Here is an 18,113-nt window from a genome sequence, read left to right as displayed (position 1 = left end):
TTGTTTACACCCCTTCTCCCATCAGTGGCATGAGGAGGAAAAATAGAAAAAGGCAAAACACATGGGCTAAGATAACAATTTAATAGTTGAAATAAAGTAAATTATCATGGACAAGCTTCTAGAGCATATCAGGGCTTCTCCCCAGCTACAGGCTAAAAGAGACCACTTCTCAAGTCCAAAAAACTAATTGCTCACACTTCCGTAGAGTCTCAATCAACTGGCATTTGCCCTTCATAAATACTTCTACATAAAATCTAACACAGAGGACCTGCCCATTCAGGAATATGGTAACAAGTTAAGATAAGCCTCAAAGCACACTTGAGAGCTAAACAGATCCAGTGTTTGGGGAGTGCTTTTTACTTTAAGGCCTACATCAAGTTTGATCAGCTCTTTGAAGTAGAACAGAAAAGATTTGGCTTGCTCAGTCACTCTAGAAATGGATATGATCTTTCACTATTTTTTTTCACAGAAATTTTATAATCCTTCCTCCCTATTTCTACATACTGCAAAGAATCTTAGGTGACCCAGAGGTTCAGATGGAATTTCTTATAGAAACCTAAGAACAGCAAATGACATATATACATATATGACATATATATATGTATATATATGTATATATGGCATTATATATATGAAGTATATATAATATACTTTAAATGTAAAATCTAATTTTTCTTTATTCTACACCCAAATAAAAATAACTTTGAACAGATATCATGTCAAGTTGTCACCATTCTGTAATAAGGCAAGAGTTTGAAGCTTCTTTTCTTTGTTTTTAAATATGCCTGCCTTTTTGTAGTGGAGAAGTGCATACAGTACCTGTTGTTATTCTTATGTGGTTCCTTAAAAGTTTTCATAAAGACAATAGGTTACCAGTGAAATATAGTATCAGCTCATCAGGTTCCTGAGGTGCTCTTCTGCAAAGCTATGAAATAACAGTTCATCTCCTCTTTGCAGAAACCTAACACAAAATTTTCCACATACAATCACCTTAAAGTCTTCCCTCCTCCCTCTCCAGCTTCACATCCCACCCAAACCCTTCAATTTCAGAAGATTAAAAAAAAAAATAAAAGAAAAAGAAAATAAAAAATAAAAGAAAAACAGTTTATAAAACAGCAAAGAAAATAAAGTTATTTTAATATATATAGAAAGAGAACAAAATGAAACTTGAGGGAAAACTTACTGGCGTTACAGTTTATCCTGATACAGTCTAGATGGGGAAAAATAAATGAAAGATGAAATTGCATCCTTCAAGGTAACAGCTGCAGACATCCAAAAACAATCAGTCCACCCTTCCGGGGACAGACACACGCAAAGAGATGTGGCCATTTTATACTTATACACAGTCTGTACAAGTTCAGGAGTGGGTGTATATGTACAGTATATTCTATGTAAATATCTGTTACATAAATATATATATATATGCTTATATATATATACATATATGTATAGAGAAATATACCAATATACATACATAGCCACATGTTGACACAAAGTTCTTTTTTTTTAGGAAAACCTACAAACCTAAGAGAACTTCCACTCCAGACCATGACTTGATATGAATTACAATTTAAAAAATTATAATTAAGGCATAAAAATCTCCCTCAAGACACAAGTCATACTCAAGTGTCATTTTGCTTTTTAGACATCTTTAGCAATTTATCTAAGAAGCTTGAAGCTCAAAGTGAATGTTTAGACTTGGTTTCTTTTAAATTAATTTGTATTGTTATTGCATAAATACACCATCTGTCAACAGAGAATACCTGTAAAATCAGCCTGTAAGATTTTTTGGTGCAATATTTAACTCTTTCCAGCTCTCCCAAAGATAGATCCTCTTCTAATTCCCCCAAAGCCAGCCCAAAACAGTTTTTAATATGTGCACAGACACATTTGACACTGTCTGCTCAGGTGAGGAAAGGGTTAATATACTGCCCAGTTGTGTCCTATCATAAAATGGCCACTTGCAAACAGCTAACCGCACGAACGCCTAGCCCAGATTTCAGCTAGTTCTGGAGGTTGGGAATACTTTTTTTTGGGCTTGGCAGGGAGAATGGGGAAGACTTTCAAAGGTCCCCAGCCCCGCCAGTTCCTCAGAGCCCAATCTCATCTTGCTGTCTGAACGCTAAGGCCGAGTGGAGTGTTTGTAACGTTCAGGGAGAAGAGGAAATGGGCAGTGAAGTGGCAGATCTGGGAACCTTTGCTGCCCTGCTTCATTCAGAGGTCACAGGCAAGGGAGGGACAAAGAGAGGTACAAGGAGAGAAAAATACTTATGCTTGTGGAATCTAATAAATGGTAATGGAAGAGTCTCCACAAAGAAAGCAAGCTGAGGTAGGAGAGCCTGAGTAGAGGGCTTCTGAGCATTGCTTTTCTCTTTTAACACACTAATGCTCAGCATATCTCAGGAAGTGATCCATAAGAGGATCTTTCATTAAAAATGCCTATTTACAGCCTTGTGAACATCAACTGCTGTGGCTTCTAACATGGGCTTTCATATTAGTGCTATTACATATCTTGGGCTATGCTGGCCCTCTCTCAGGAAATCACAACCATGAGTAATAGCACCATGCAGTGCACACATTGTCTGGTCAACTAGAGTTTTGATCATCAGGAAAGGTTGTATTTATTACAGAGATATGGCCCAGCAAGGGAGATTATATAGAATGGCAGAGAAATATAATGCAGTTTGCTTCTTAACTGGGCCAATTTTATGTTTGCTCAGACAGATGTAGGAAAATTACTTCAGCAGCTAAACTCAGTTCTTAAAAAGTGAAGGAGGGGAAAGAACAAGAGTCTATAAATAATAAATAAAAAGTCGCAATGAGCAGGGACATACCAATCACGAGTAACATAGCCAGAGAGAGTCTGTTTTCAAGCAGAACTTCTCCTGAGAAAATCTGGGTTTGGTTTTGTGCGATTAGGTTTGTCATGTGTCGTCAACCGCAACAGAAAAGTGGGAGCAAACAGCCCTGGAGCAACTGCTACGATCACCATACAGTGGTGGCTATATCCCTTACAGGAGTTGGGTGGGGTAAAGGGAGCTCTGAAGTACATGCAGGGGAACTTCCCTCTCTGACCTGATGGAGAGTGACAGCAAGAGAGACACCCAAGTCTCACCACAGGCAAGTGAGGTCAAGAGAGTTGCTACAGCTGGAACATGGGAATTTCTTACAGACTAAAGAGCAAGTGTGCTGGAAAGGGAAACATACATGGCTGGTCTTCAGCAACATTCATCAAAGACACTAAAATCACTCTTGTGTTATTGATGTCTGCAGAGTTTTGTTTTGTGGGGTTTTTTTTTAAGTGATACCAAAATAACTATTTGTCCTAGGGCTTGCCCTCAGGCTGAAACACTACTCCAGATGAAGGGATAGATGTTTCAAACTGAAAACCAGTGTAACCCTTATCTTCACTGCAAGATTCCTATTTCAAAGGATGAGAGTCCGGGCCACTGAGAGGGCTGCCCTGACAAGTGCCGTGACATGGCACTACTACATCTCCAGACTGTGAGCACAGTCTGCAATGCCATGCAATTGGGAGCCAGACAGAAACACCCAGGTGCAAAGCAGCTCCCCATCCAGCTTTCATCTAACTGGGTCAGTGTGGATCCTGCAAGGCAGCTAAGAGAAGGTATCTTCTTGCACTGTTACCCCAGCACAACCATATCATCCACACTACCATCAAAGAATGTGCATAGGGTTTTTTTGTTGCCTTAATTTTGAGCCTGGCCCAAAGCAGTCCAAAAAATTTCCAACCATTAACACATGAAGTTGTTCTCGCCCTCTTAAATGAGTTTTTGAAAAGGAAGAAAACACTTATGTTCCACTAAACTAGTAAAACAGTACAAATCCAAAGCAGTGAGGGTGCAGGTGTAGTCTGGTCTTTGTGCTCAAAACAGCAGCATCTGGCTAATTCAGGAATAATTTTAAAAACTCCTCGGGATTCCTGCTGCACAGTACCAGGGCAGTAAGACTTCTGGTAATCATCATCTGGGGCACTCAGCCCTGTTATCAGTATTTACTTCTGAGATAGATTTTGGAGATGAGTATGCCTGAACAGCTGTAAACCTAGTCACCTACCAGTTCAGCAACTGGATGAGGAATGTGGTGGGTAGCAGGCAAGTGAAAATAGAGTCTCTTACTGCATGGGGAGCAGAATTAGCTGGGAAAACCTCCTGCAATTACTTTCTTTTCATTAGTTGTCTAATGTACACCAGAAGTTCCTTCCTTAGTGCTCAGATGAAAGGTTTTCCAGAGCACATCACCTGGAAAATGGGCCAAAGACACTCTCCTCCAAAAAGGTTAAATTATTTGACTGCAATCAGCTAACACAAGGGATCCATTATTTGAATGGAGGTATCTTTAGCAGCAAACAGAGATCTGTAATTTAGGCCTGTGTTTCTTACCTTTTTTTTTTTTTGTCTGAAAATACTAATATTTATTTGATGCTGCCAAGCCTTCAGGCTGTTTAATCCTTGAATAAAGAAAGAAAGCTACCTTTACTGTGTGAGGACTTATCCTAGTCATCAGTGACCTGAAGATATGCCAGGCCAGGAAGAAAAAAGACTGAAATAGTCTTTAATGAATGGCAGTATAACATTATAACCCCACGACTTATAAATAGGAGGAAAAATGTGAACATGGATCTCTCTATCAGACCAGCCATTTCTTTCCCTTTCTGCACATCATCTCAGCATCAAAAATTACTCCCAAGCATGTTCCAAGCTATGATTTGCCTAATATCTATATCTCTGTCTCCTTCTACTCCAGACCCATTTCTTCAGAATCCTCTCAACAGAGATATGTATCACATTTAGATTTCTATTCTTCACACAGAAAAAACCCCACTGAGAGTCATGCTGTCAACCTTAAGATTTGCAGTGCCTCAGGCACCCACACTGGAAAGGTCTGAAGCAACTTCCTTGCCCCCTTCCTGAGAGAATTATTCCTTGCTGCTCTTCCTTTCCTGCCTACATTGCAGAGCAAGCTCCCAGCTGCCCATGCCCACCCAGGCCCACCGTGTGTCTCTCCCCTGGCTGGTTTGGACAGTGTGAGCTGAGGGGTGAGAGGGATATGCCAGCCCCTGCAGGCTGCTCCGTACGCTCTGTTCTCAGGGCTGTTTGCCGTGCGGGCCGCAGGCTTCAGGCCTTTGAAGGGTTGAATACCATCTTTTGATTTACCATGGCTGATGGGGCATGGGAAAGCTTTACAACTGAAACACACAGAAGAGTCAAAAAAAAAATAAAAAGGAAAAGAAAAAAAAAAAAAGAAAACGTAGGAAAGACCTTAATAAAGACACAAATGATAATAAGTAATCAAATGGAATAGATCACAGAAGAGAAGAAAGAGACAGCTCTTAGTAATAATATTAAATGACATAAGAAAAGCACAATTAAATAACTCACCCCTCAAAACAGTCCTTTTTCATAGGCATCTATCATGGGTTAGATGCTTGGGAATTACTGATGTATAGCTAGTCAGCACAAAGCACACTCAGATCTTCAGAGGTGGTGCTGACTGTTTCTCACTGGTAAGGAGATTTTGGCAAGGTTGGATAAAGATTTAGTTCTTGTTTGTGACATTTGGGCTATGAGCAGTCTCCGTACAGAGTTATTGTGACTTAGAGTAAACAACTGGAAATGAATGGCTCTGATAAGGTGATTCTTCCTCAAATTCTGTTTTTCAACAGCAATGTAACTGCTGTTTTGGTAGAAGGAAAGTCCTGTTTCAAGGACATTTTCTGACAGTTTTATAAATCTGAGTAAAGGAGAGGTGAAGCTCAATCTGGGCTTCAAAAGTCTAAACTACCCCTCTGTTGAGTTAGACATAGAAGAGTGCTGGCAGGTTTCCATGGATCCAGCCCATAGTCACTTCCGGGAATATTTAACCTCACAAAAATTCACAGGTGAAAAGCTGGCAGAATGTGGCATACACATTTCTTCAGTCCCTGCTACTACACAGAATCAGCCTTCAGTTTACACAGGGGTTTGTTTAAAGATTTTGTCCCTGCATTAAGCTGTCAACAACATATCTTTCCTGAACATGTGTAGACCATCTGTCAAATCTTTAGCCACATCTTTTAGGTGCCGGAGTTGAACAATCCACCTCTAGACTAAATGATGGCATAACAAATCCCAGGGAGTGCCAGAAGTGACCAGTGCCAATCAGGCTTACAATGTTGACAGCCCCCAAGGGGAAAAAATCTTCTGCCAGCATGATATAATGAAAATTGGAAAGGAAAAAGTAAGCTTTAAAAAATAAGTATATTCAGGGTGTATACGCTCCTCATATCCACTTAGGGTCTAAGTCTAGAGGCCCCAAACACCCCAAATTAGTGATTTCCCCAGTTCTCATTCATTTTTAAGAGATATAAGAGAATCAAACTAGTGGGATCTTTCTCAGAACAAAAAGGTGACAGTTTTTTATGAAGTCTGGCAATTTTCATGCTGTAATACTCCTCATGTGGGAATATCAAATGTGATAAAAACATCCCTTACGAAAATACTAACACATCCTTCACAGGGTGCAAAGAATTCTCCTTTCAACAAATAGAGAAACTAGGGCTTGGAAAGTAAAAGACCTGGCTCTGGGCTACAAGAGGATACTGTAGAGTTGGGCAGATACTCAGTTGCCCCAACACTTCCCCAATAGAAGCATGACACTACCAATCTTTCAGCAATTAATTTTATTTTCTGAGAAAAAATTAGCTAGCCATACTTCTCAAGAAATTAAATGGGGGAAATATAATCTTATTTTTCTTGATTATTAACAACTAATTAGATCAGAAGAAAATGCAAACACATATAGATACACAAATGCTCTGGGGTTTTGTGGAAGATTCTCATTGCACAAGGAGGCTCAACAGCAGTTGTTTTGAGCTGCTCTCCAGAGAAACTCTGCAAATCTATGAAATTTTCCTTCACTTAGAGTTAATATAGGCAGAGATGGCTATCACCAGAGTGCTGTTTCTCTTTATTTGAGGAGTTACTTACACAGCTGAGGTTCATCTATTCCATCTGTCCTACAGGCCAGTCTGGATAGCACAATCAGTGCACTTATGCAGCTACAGACTTGATAATGCTTTATGCTTCTTCAGTCAAGCCAAGCAAAGCAAATATGCAAATATATGGAGGTTTTTTTGGTTGGTGTTTAGCTTTTATTTACTAGAAGGCAAGAGTTTCTATAGACTTTTAGATGGACTTTTTTTTTTAAGATTTATGAACTTTTTTGATTAATCTTCACTTCCTTATTCAAAAAGTAAATAACAAGGTCTGGGTCACAATTTCAAAGCCAAAAGAAACACCACTAGATGCAAATTTAACAAGTAAGCTAGTTTCAGAGGACAACATATTCTACAAACAAAGCTGTTACATGGTTTGCTCCTCATAGGCACAGCAGAGCTCTGAAGATGGTGATACTATTACCTCTAAAAATGTGCAACTTGTTCCAGTGGGCTTTAGAACTTTAAAAGCTGACAGAAGCTTTCATGGACCATCCAGAAACCTTCATATAAAATAATCTCCATATTAGGAGGTATAAGGTTATTGAGTCAGCACATGAAGCATCAAGCTGTAACACTGGAAAGTGAAAGAAAGCTTCAACTCATGTATTTACATTCTTTAAAAATCTATCATTCTGTAGAATACCTAAAGAGTGGCAAGAAAATTAATTGAGGCTAATCTAATAGCACATTCACTTCCAATTCTTTTTGTATTGTTCTTATTTTTGGACTTGTTTCTAATTGTTTTTTAAATTATTTTCTGGGAAAGCATAACTCTAAGGAGACAGAACACAGCCCTTTGGGATGGGGGCATGCACTTTTATTGCAGTTAATTTCTTTTTAAAAAAGACACAAGAAAAAGACCAGGCTTTTTTATTAGATAAATTAAATATGGCAAGTGGTATCAAATGCTGCCAAATTATGCAAAGGGCAGGGGGTTCATAGGACTTCTTATTGCCACCATATCCAGTATGCTTCCTTTCCATGTTTGCCTTTGACTGTTTTGAGTGATGCTAGATGAATGAGGGATGTAACTGATCAAAAGATGGACCAAGTAGCATGTTTCACACAGAGCTCACCAGTCCCAGACCAAGAAAGGAAACTTAAAAACTTAAAGACTTAAAAACCAACACTGTCCATAACGAAGAACTGACAGCAAATCTTCATGCAACAATGCAGAAGAGAATTTCTCTTCGCAAGAGAATATAATTATAAAAGTTTCAGCAGATATTTTAGAAATCAATCCAATCAAACCAACAGAAAATAAATGAAATTACTTTTTAGAAAACACTAATCACAAGCCCAAACTAATAGAGAAGAGGGCAGTGGAAGTGTTTATACGATACCTAAATTGACCATAAGTTTGACCCGGCCTCCATCCAGCTCCAGGCGCAGAGTGTCAGCAGAGTCTCGGGAGGTGGTTGCCATCAGCAGCCCATAAGCACGCTGGGACATGAAACGGAAGGACACATCTTCTGCTTCTGTGTGCATAACCATAGGCATGATGATCTTCATGTACATGCTGCCATCATAGCTCAAGATAGAGGCCTCTGCAAGGAATCAGCAAAATTGCAGAAAATTAGAAGTTACACCTCTGAGGAACCCTCACATCTACCACAGAGTACTGTGCTTACAGAATCCATAGCACTTGCCACAGAAAGGGATGTAACTGGGGAACAGTGCAACATTTAACTGCACTCAGAAACCCTGTGGGGCAAATATGAGCAGCAAAGAAAGAGATGGTGTTCACTGCAACTGGTGACAGCAGTACCCATGGACACATAGTTCCCAAGGTCAAGCATGTTAGGACAAAGCCCCTTTGTGATTATAAGCTAGCAAAGCCTTCATTTTTCACCTCTCCTTCAGTGCACTGAAGACCATCCTTCACTAGGACTAGCAGTAATGACTAGAGTGACTAGAGTTCTAATTTCTGGTACTCTTGCTGTTGCTTATTTAGAGAGAAATTTCATTTCATTGATATCACTTTAAAGACAAACAACTGTATAAAGTGAATTTCCTAATAGGTCTTTTCTAAATCAGATTTGTTCCATTTTTTGAGTTTATATTTTTCCACTACTTACTAACAACCAGTGTTTGTAGAGCTCTGCTGACACAATCAATGCAAATGAAGAAAGGAATAAACCAAACTCCATTGCAAGTGCCATTCAAATGCAGGAAAAGTTAGAATATAGAGGCACAATGAAAGCCAGTAGGAGGGGAAGAATTGAAGAAAGAAGTTATATTTTTCTATAATCTCTGAAGATGTCAAAGAAAATTGGAATTTCAGCTGAGGAAAAGAGTTAAATTTAGCATTCTCTATTTGTTCAGGGTCTTGCCTGCAGAAAGTGATATTCTCCTCTAAGGGGTAGAATTAAAGTCTTCTGTTAGAACTGCAGCAAGCACTTCAGCATGGCAATCATTGTTTCTTCACGGAATATGCTCAAAAGCATTTTTATCTGCAAATTTTACTAATCTACATAAATATATTAATACATTAATCAGAGCATTTCTATTCCCCACAGCCAACCCCTGTAAAAGGCAGAGCTGTAGAGTACTGCTCCATATCGGGCTTCTACCATAAAACTACATAGCAAAACGCCAGAGTTTAAAAAAAAATAGACTGGTTCAGCTTCCTAGAAACATAGGGATGGATTGCCCTAAAACTCCCTTACCAGTACCTCATCCAGTTCAATTCACCTGAAGTTTTTCCAAATTATTGACTGGGATTCTCTCCAGGCACCACCACCTCACCACACCTAGAAAATTAACAGCCTATCTAATTTATCCAACTGCAAAACATGTATCTGGAATGATGATGTTCTCCTTATGTTTTCCTTCGTCCCATTTTTCCCAGCCAATGAGAGCAGAACTTCCATCAGGAAACAGCAAGCTTGGCAGAGCCAAACCTTACATCCTCTCAATGTCTAAATGTCAGTAGGACAAATGGGTGAGAAAGTGAGGAACAGCGAAGTGTTCATGCTGTAAAGTACCCATGGCAAGCTCCAAAATGGCCAGTAACAGAACTGTTCATGCAATGCAATAAATATGCATCTGAGGTGATAAATAAATAAGCTGGTAAAGTGACAAAGACATGTATATGGTTCCAAAACATTTGGTGGGCATCACTATAGTTGTGCTGGTGCAGCAACCCTCCACACTAATAGCTGGAATGCAGCACATCTGCAGTCAGAGGACACACAAACATATTAAGAAAACTTTTCTGGGAGCACCATTAAGATGAACATCCCTGCTCATCAGTTTTCTTAGCTGCACTCACCACACACTGTCATGGTCTGCAGGCAGAAAGCTTTCTACACACATCACCCACTCAGCCATTACATTAAACACATCTCTGGTACCAGCTGCCAGTGCTCCCCTGGAGTCCCACATCTTCATTTGGCCAAGAAACAGGGAAGGAAAGAAAGCTTCTTTTTCAAGGTGGAAGAATAGTTTCTTCTTTTCAAAGTGCAATTCTCTTCCCCCTCACGTCTGCACCTCTCACTTGCCACCCACAGCTGCAAGCTGGAACTAAATGTACTGTATATTATACATACACTCAAAGGCAATGCCTATGTACACACAAACCTTTCTTGCTCTCTTTCCTCTCTCTCTCTGCAGATTGTATTAGAAAATGCAGTCAAGCATGAAATGGCTCTTTTGACGCCTTCAGCTCAGATGTGCCTTGCATGAAACAAGTTGCTGGCCCCAGCACATGAATATCTGGGAGAAAGGGGGTTGGAGGATATTGGAATAATGAGTGGGAGTAGCTGACACAAGTGTCCCAGCTCCGCTGCTTCCATCTCCACAGTGCCATGCATTAGGTGCTTCAAAAACAGGAGTTTTCTGCAGTGATTAGAACAAACCAAAAGCATGGTAATAATGAGTCTCTTCCCTTAAGTAAGAACTTGTGTCCTTCAGCTTTACTGATCCCATTGCCAGATAATTACTGTCCTTAGACAAGAAATCCCAACCCTTACTATTATACTTATGTAAGGAGGACCTGAAGAATACTCAAAATTGCTGAAGATGACATAAAAGTCTAGACAGTGTTTCAGCTGACATCCCAGAGTAGCCTAAATCAGGTATTACTGTCCCTTCTCCAGCCAGTCTTCTACAAACACGATGTGATGAAACCTTGTAACAATTAAGCAGATAAAATTAAATATCTTGGAACAGTTGAAACAGCCTCCACACAATCCCAGGAGACAATGTTCTGTCTCCTATGTGTGCCCCATGCACTTGATGTATTCCAAAAATGACAACATTTCATTCTCACTTTGCAAGCCTTCGCAGTCTGGAGTATCTGGGAGCATTTCAGCACATCTTGCAAGCAGAACATTCCCTCCAGCTATGAAAATACCCCTTCAGAGGAGGGTATTGCCTAGCAGCAGTCATACAAGAAAAACCTATTTCCTTTTCTTGTCAGTCAGTCCCCAAAACTTGAGAAAAGCATTTTACAGTTGAGCAAAGCATACAGCAAAACTGCTCAGGGTTGAATGTAACCTGGCAACAAGTGCATGACCTCAGCCTCCCAGACACCTGTGCTGGCAACTTCTGCCTGAACACAGGCAACCATTCAATTGTCCTCAGCCATCAGCAGCAATGGGACTCTATGCTTTGTTCAGCACCATAAATACAGGCAGCAGCACAGCTATCCAAATTTAAAATACATGCACATTTCTGCCACCCTTTTACTTTTAGGGCAGCTATTATGTTCGATGCATAGGAGAAATATGTGAAATCATGTTTGAGACCCCCACAGCTTTGTACAGACAAAAATATTGAGTGGCATTTATTTGTGATCCCAGTGCCAGAAGCTTTGTTGCCATTAGCTTGGAGACAGGAAGAGGAAGAAATCAGGTGCTGGTTCAAAAGTGCTCTGACATAATGCCAGAAATCTGTGAAAATCGGTATGTTATTAGGAGCAATTAGCTTCCCAGTCTTGTGCTCTCAGACCCTGCCAGTTTTAATTTTACACTTAGCATCCAAAGGAGCAATTCATTGCTGCTACCACACAAGACTGCATAAACCTCCTAGGGAGATGGAACAGGCATATTCTTAGCATACAGAGAGAAAATTATTTAAGACCTCTTCATGCTTTTTCTCCTGCTTTCAAACCACTCTCTTGCATTAATCTCAATTCCTCACCTCTTTTCTTTCTCCTCCCTTTTAGTTTTTCTGTACTCTCCTGTTCTTCCCTGTGGTCTTTTTCCTATGCCTCCCAGACTACAATACAGTGTAGTTTCTTACTGAAATTTTCAGAAAGTTGACAGTGTAAAAAGAATTTTAAATATCCACACTTCAAGAAAGTTGCAGTCCCCAGTGACAGGAGTTCAGGGCACAGGACATTTTCCCCAGCTACACTTGTGAGACCAAAACACTTAGACCAAAGATTTTCGTGTTCTTGTGAATTCAAATATCCCTAAAGTGCCTAACCTTTGTATTCGCAAACCAAACACTTTCCTGCAGGCATCGATTGCACAGCTCACCTCCTGCCCTCACATATCCACTAGCAGACACATGGCCCCAGATAAAAAATAGATTTTCTGAAAGCCAAAATTACACTTTAAAACAAAACAAAACCACACCAAATGTATTTTTTAAAAAGGAGCAATAAATCCTCTTTCCTGTCTGAGTGGATTCCAAACAGATGAGTTTCAACAAAAGGAGCCTGACAAGTAATTTGGGAAGCCCATATGTAATGACTCAGACCGAATCTGATGACAATCCAGGAGAAAATGCTCCTGTTTTGGTGGACAAAGATATGGATAAAGATATGATGGAAACTTTAGGTGCTCACAAGCGCTTAGGACCTTGCACATCATCCATCAGGATGGGTGCCAGAAGCTGTGGAGTTCTCTGTGCCAGTGCCTTGCTGCCCAGGGCTGTCCCACACACACAGGGAGGTGAGTGGCACAGATGTACAAATGGAGGCCAGGTCCAAACAAGATCCAGGAAACCTCATGGTGATGAGGCAGGTCCAACCAAGAGCCAGGAAACCTCATGGTGATGAGGCAGGTCCAGGCTCAGGCCAGGAAGTCAATCTGCTGGCCAGGGTTCAGAGCAATTGCCAGGCAGAGCCACAGTGACAGGGCTGAAGAAGGGCCTGGCCCGGCAGCAGCCATGGCTGGCACACTGTGGGACCTGGGGACGGGCCCTGCTGCAGCATCACCCTGTGAGGGTGGGGCCGTGGGGGCTGCCATGGGGTCCTGGGCCATGAGCAGGGTGGGGAAGCCCTGGTGGCAGGTGCCTGGCGGTACCATGCTCTGGGACTGCTTCTCATTGAACCATAAGAAAAGTCCATGTTTTCTGAATGTACTATGACACCTTCTCCACTACACTGAATTTTCCCCGGGTGTCTCCCATCTCATTGTCACTGGACTTCACCTTAAACTTAGTCCACCAAACAGGAAAGAGCAATTTGAAGGGATGTAAATGTAATTCCCTAGTACTGAGAGGGACAATAAGAGAGAACACAAAACCATCTTTAAAAACCTGCTTAAACTGAAGCATTACATTAGAAATAAGAATAGGATTTATTAGTCTAGCAAAATACCATGCAAACCATAAATACCACTAATAAGCCACTGATAGGATTTACTGTGCTAGTAAGTACAAAGCTATTCTGCTTTAGAGATTTCAAATTGACAAGATGTCAATAGTATTATTATGAGTTGTTATCCACTGGAAACTCATAAGGATAAAACAGTAAAAATCTTGGACACATACAGCTACAGAAAAGTAAAGAAACCAGACTAATTTTGCTGGTACTTTATCACTCTGAATGACTAAAGTATTTTTTCAACATCAATCCAAGTTTTTCTTTGCTTCAAATTAGGATGCTACCTTCCTTCTCCACTCCCAAGTGGGTATATGGCTGCTTTACAAAAGATCTTTGTATCTTGAAACTCAGTATATCATTATTCCATCTCCCTCACACTATTTAAGGCTAAGTACACTCCTTTACTCCTTTCTACTCAGCTTCTTCAAGCTTATATTTTCTAAAACCTGCCACTCCTGCTTCTCATCTCTGGCTTCTTTCTGCTGTATATACTATTTTCTTAAGTTCTAGTTTTCCAATTTGAATAGCATATGTCAGTTAAGACTAAACAAGCATTTAAAGTAGAGTAATTACATAAGACATCCTTATCGCTGCACTGTGCATAAAGTAGTTTCAAATGAACAGCAAGTGTGAGACATAATAGAGCAAGCTCCAAGGCATTCATCACATTTTCAGGGATGCAAGAATACTGGTGAAACAGTACTAATAATTGTCACTTATAAGGCCCCTGCTATAGACAAAAATTGCTAGCAGATGTTTACATAGGCCAGATGACATCCAGATGAATATTCTTCACCAAACATATTTTTTTAAAACCTTGCAAAATTTATTTAATGGCATTAATTAAAACATTTAACTTCTCAGCCTGTAAGTTCCTGAAGAAACCTGAAGTGCAAACCACTATTTATCTAGAAAGTCAGAAGAAAATAAATACTCTATTCACTAATTTTCTATTCCAATACTCTATTCACCAATTTTCTTCCCATACCACTGTGTCCCTCTGTTCCAGTACCTTATATATTCTTCTACCCCTTTGAAGTCCTCCCAAACACATAACCAAAGCCTGCAGATAATATTATTGACTAAGTATCCACAAAATGGAAGACATAAAAAAACTAGGTAAAGGCAAATAAAGAGCCCAAGGCACACAGAGCATGTACTATAATGTCCTTCAGACAGAAAAAAAATTATGTTGATTCATAGAATTTAGACTTTGAAATTACTTTGGTTATGAACAAAGGCATTCTGATTTTTCTTCTTAGAACAGCACCAATTTTCATTTTGAGTTCAAAATTAACACCTGGATATTCTGCTTCAATATTATACCAAAATCCTGTAAAGTTTTCCTGAGAATTTTCATCTTAAAGTGGACTAAATCTCAAGGAACTAGTTAAAACTCGGAGGCTTCTGCCATTGTAAGGTAAAATCCAACAACATTTTTGCCTGTCTACAACAAAAGCTTCAAATGGAGACCTTCCAGACTTTAAACTGACCTAGGGAAGACTATTAGGGACATGGCTCCCAATTCTCTTTCCATTAATAAACCTCTCTAACATTTGTCATCTGGATTCTGGATTTGCTTAACTTCTGTATTTAATCAACTCTCCAACTCCCCTGCTAACCTGTGTCTACCCTACAAAGTAGTATGTACTAGTTTCCATCAGCATTAGGTTTGGTATGCCCTTCCTACAGTCCTGCTGTCACCAGACACTACAGAGTATGAGTTAATCAAGAGGTGTTGTCCTGTGGGGAGTTACCAAAAAATAAATTCCTGTCCTCCACAATGGAAGGCAAATAAACTTCGCTTCTCCTTTCTCTGGGCTGCAAACATGAAGAACTGGCCTAGGAAGGAGCTGTAAGAGCACTGAGTACCACAGTGGAAATATTTGCAGACAGAGGAAACTGTAGCTTGTAAATGTTATTGCTAGCCCTGGGAGGCGATGACTGAGGTTATATTGCCGTACTGAAGCTTGGCAGAGACTCAGGAGAAACAAGAAGGAGCACACGTGCTTTTCAAATCTACTCCAAATGTCACTCTAACATTTACAGAGCTGTGTACAACTATTTGGGAAGAAATCTCTGGCAAGGCTAAGTGTAGAAGAATTTCTCCTCAATGTAAAGGAGTGTAATGGGGAATTCTGTGGGGAACATGATGCTAAAATCAGAGTTTGAGAGTTTGTATTACCACGGGTGGCACTTTAGAAAGTGACGCAATGTTCATTTAGTTCAAACATCTTTAAGTCCTCTTCATGTCAAGCTACATGAAGCATTTGATTGCTACCTGATGAATAATGTGCACTGAGAAAGGGAGATTACAGCAAAAATGTTTGGTTTACCTCAGCATAAAGTGAAAAAAAGAGGTAGCAGAGACAATTTGTAGCAAGAGAAAAATCAAAAAAATTGCACAGAAAAAAATACACAATGAGGGTCACCACACACTGCAACAGAACAGCTGCAGAAACCCCAATCTTCAAGTTAGTCTCACTTGAAGCAGGTGGTGGGGATAAAATCTTCCAGAGATCTCTTTCAACCATGATTATTCAGTGCTAAGTGCCAGAATGCCCTGATTTCACTGGATATTGCACCTTTTCACAGACACCACCTTACACCTGCAAATTACTACTGATTTGAGATGGAAAAGGGTTCCAGAATCACCATCTATGGACATGTTCAAGAGGCATCTGGATGTGGCACCTGGGAATATGGCTTGGGGTGATTATGGTTGCTAGGTTGACGGTTAGACTAGATGATCTTGATTGGTCTCTTTCAACCTTGATGATTTTTTTATTCTGTGATCATCAGCCTATCATACTTGAAAAGCAGGGCTGTCATGTAAACTACATTCATAACCTTTTTAAAATCCATAAACAACCTCTTCTCAGTTCTGTTTTTCCAGTATGGCAAAGAAAAACTAACAGCTATTGCCTATGGCTGTTGGTTTAAGGAAGGTTCACAGCATTAGACAACCCTCAATTTCATTTCCTTCCTTTTCCTCATTTGACAGCCCCAAATCCCGCAACTTTGTAAATTCCTGGAAGAAGTACTTTAACAGAACAGGGAGCAAATAGAAAACATTGGTCTGCAAACTGTAGGTGAATTTTGTCCGTATCATACTGGTTTTGAAAAACCAAAAATTCTTCAAGCCAGTGATTAACAAAGGGCCAGAAGTGAGACACTGCTGTGCTGAAAATAAGTAAGCAGAGGAACTAGGTAACTATTTATTAAACTCATATAAGGCAAGCAGCTTCATGGAAACAAGAATGTCACAACACTTGCAAAGGATGGAAAGCAGATCATCTTTGAAGGGAAGCCCAATACAACACAGCAGGTGGCAATTAGTAACAATAGTAATACATGCTGTGAAAAAATACAGGATAATATGAAATTTGGAATTTCAGGCTACAACTTCCAAGCTTGAAATACAAGATAAACCGAGCCTGAGTCCATAATTCTAGATCTGAAGGAAGGTTCCTTCAGAGCCTTTTCTTCTCCTACCATAGATCTGCTGTCTTCCCTGAAAACAGTCTCAAAACCACTAACCCAAGAGTGGTCCCCATGTGAGAGCTACACTTGGGCAGTGCAGCACAGAGTGCCTGAAATGATGACAGTGATTTCCAGGCATCCCACAGACTCTGTCCATTACTAATGAAGTCATCAGCAGAGATGCAATAGAGAGATCTGTTCACCCAGCTAATTACAACCACTGTTCAATTATTGGAACCATGACAAAAAGGCAAAGAGAAGCAGAAACTACTAGCTGGCGTGGAATGGCAGTTGATATTGCCAGGATCATGAAGGCTCAAGCTAAATGTACATGTTCATGCCTGTAAATTTTACTAGCAGGTAAAAAAAATTTAGCTCTATTTTCAAGTAACAGACACTACCTTTTGAAAACATGATTATATCCCAGACTAAATTTCTCTTTACAACTCTGGTACTTGTAGATAAATGTTTTTAAAATAAAATTAATTTTGGAAAAAAAAAAAAAAGGAAAAAAAGAATTGGCTTGTGAGGTGTTTATGCAGTAATGATGACGCAGAATTTCAGTGTTTGGACAACTACAGGAATGTTCATGAGCTGTCCCTCTCTGACTCCAAACATGACCAAGTGCAGTTTCTGTCTTACAAAACCAGTATTTTTTGGTAAGGACCCAGTTAGAAATTAATAATCCTTAACACTGCTTATAATTCTCACACAGTTATTAAACTCCTACAAGCCTATCTCAAATGCCAAAGGCTGGAGTGCAGGATCTACAGTGCAGGACTGTGTACTGGTCCAACTAGACAAACTGGCATTCAATTAATGCATTTAGAAATAACAGTAGCCAGAACAAACCCCTAGTTCAAAACTCAAAGATTTGGGTTCATGGACAAGAGAGCTCCATTAATCTTTTTCTTCTTCTCTGAGATCCAAGAGCCTCCAGTGATCTTGATGGAATTGTAAATGCTAATAAATCCTGCTTCATGCTGTGAAGATTTAGTCAGCATTGGCAATTTATAGGATTCTCCAGTCAAAAGAACTGTAGATGTATAAATTATGACAGCAGCTGTGACC

The 18,113-nt window shown here is 39.9% G+C and overlaps 1 protein-coding gene across 36 annotated transcripts in view; it reads right to left on the bottom strand.

The window, feature by feature from the left end:
* Positions 1-18,113, bottom strand: part of NRXN3 (neurexin 3) — a 958,542-nt gene that overhangs the window by 612,101 nt on the left and 328,328 nt on the right. For 28 of the 36 annotated variants that reach the window (XR_012056601.1, XR_012056602.1, XM_072930751.1 and 25 more), the window contains 2 exons: positions 8,344-8,547; positions 1,184-1,210 (listed from right to left, as the gene is read on the bottom strand). Coding sequence is in view for 33 of the 36 variants with exons in the window: in XM_072930751.1 (XP_072786852.1) it covers positions 1,184-1,210; positions 8,344-8,547 (231 nt within the window). In the remaining 3 variants the exon portion in view is untranslated. The remainder of the gene's footprint in view (positions 1-1,183; positions 1,211-8,343; positions 8,548-18,113) is intronic. The other 8 variants (XR_012056603.1, XM_072930755.1, XM_072930759.1 and 5 more) reach the window with 1 other exon arrangement.

Source organism: Taeniopygia guttata, chromosome 5, assembly GCF_048771995.1.
Source record: "Taeniopygia guttata chromosome 5, bTaeGut7.mat, whole genome shotgun sequence".
Taxonomy (NCBI): Eukaryota; Metazoa; Chordata; class Aves; order Passeriformes; family Estrildidae; genus Taeniopygia; species Taeniopygia guttata.
The sequence above is the reverse complement of the archived record's forward strand: the minus strand, read 5'-3'. Positions and strand labels throughout refer to the sequence as shown.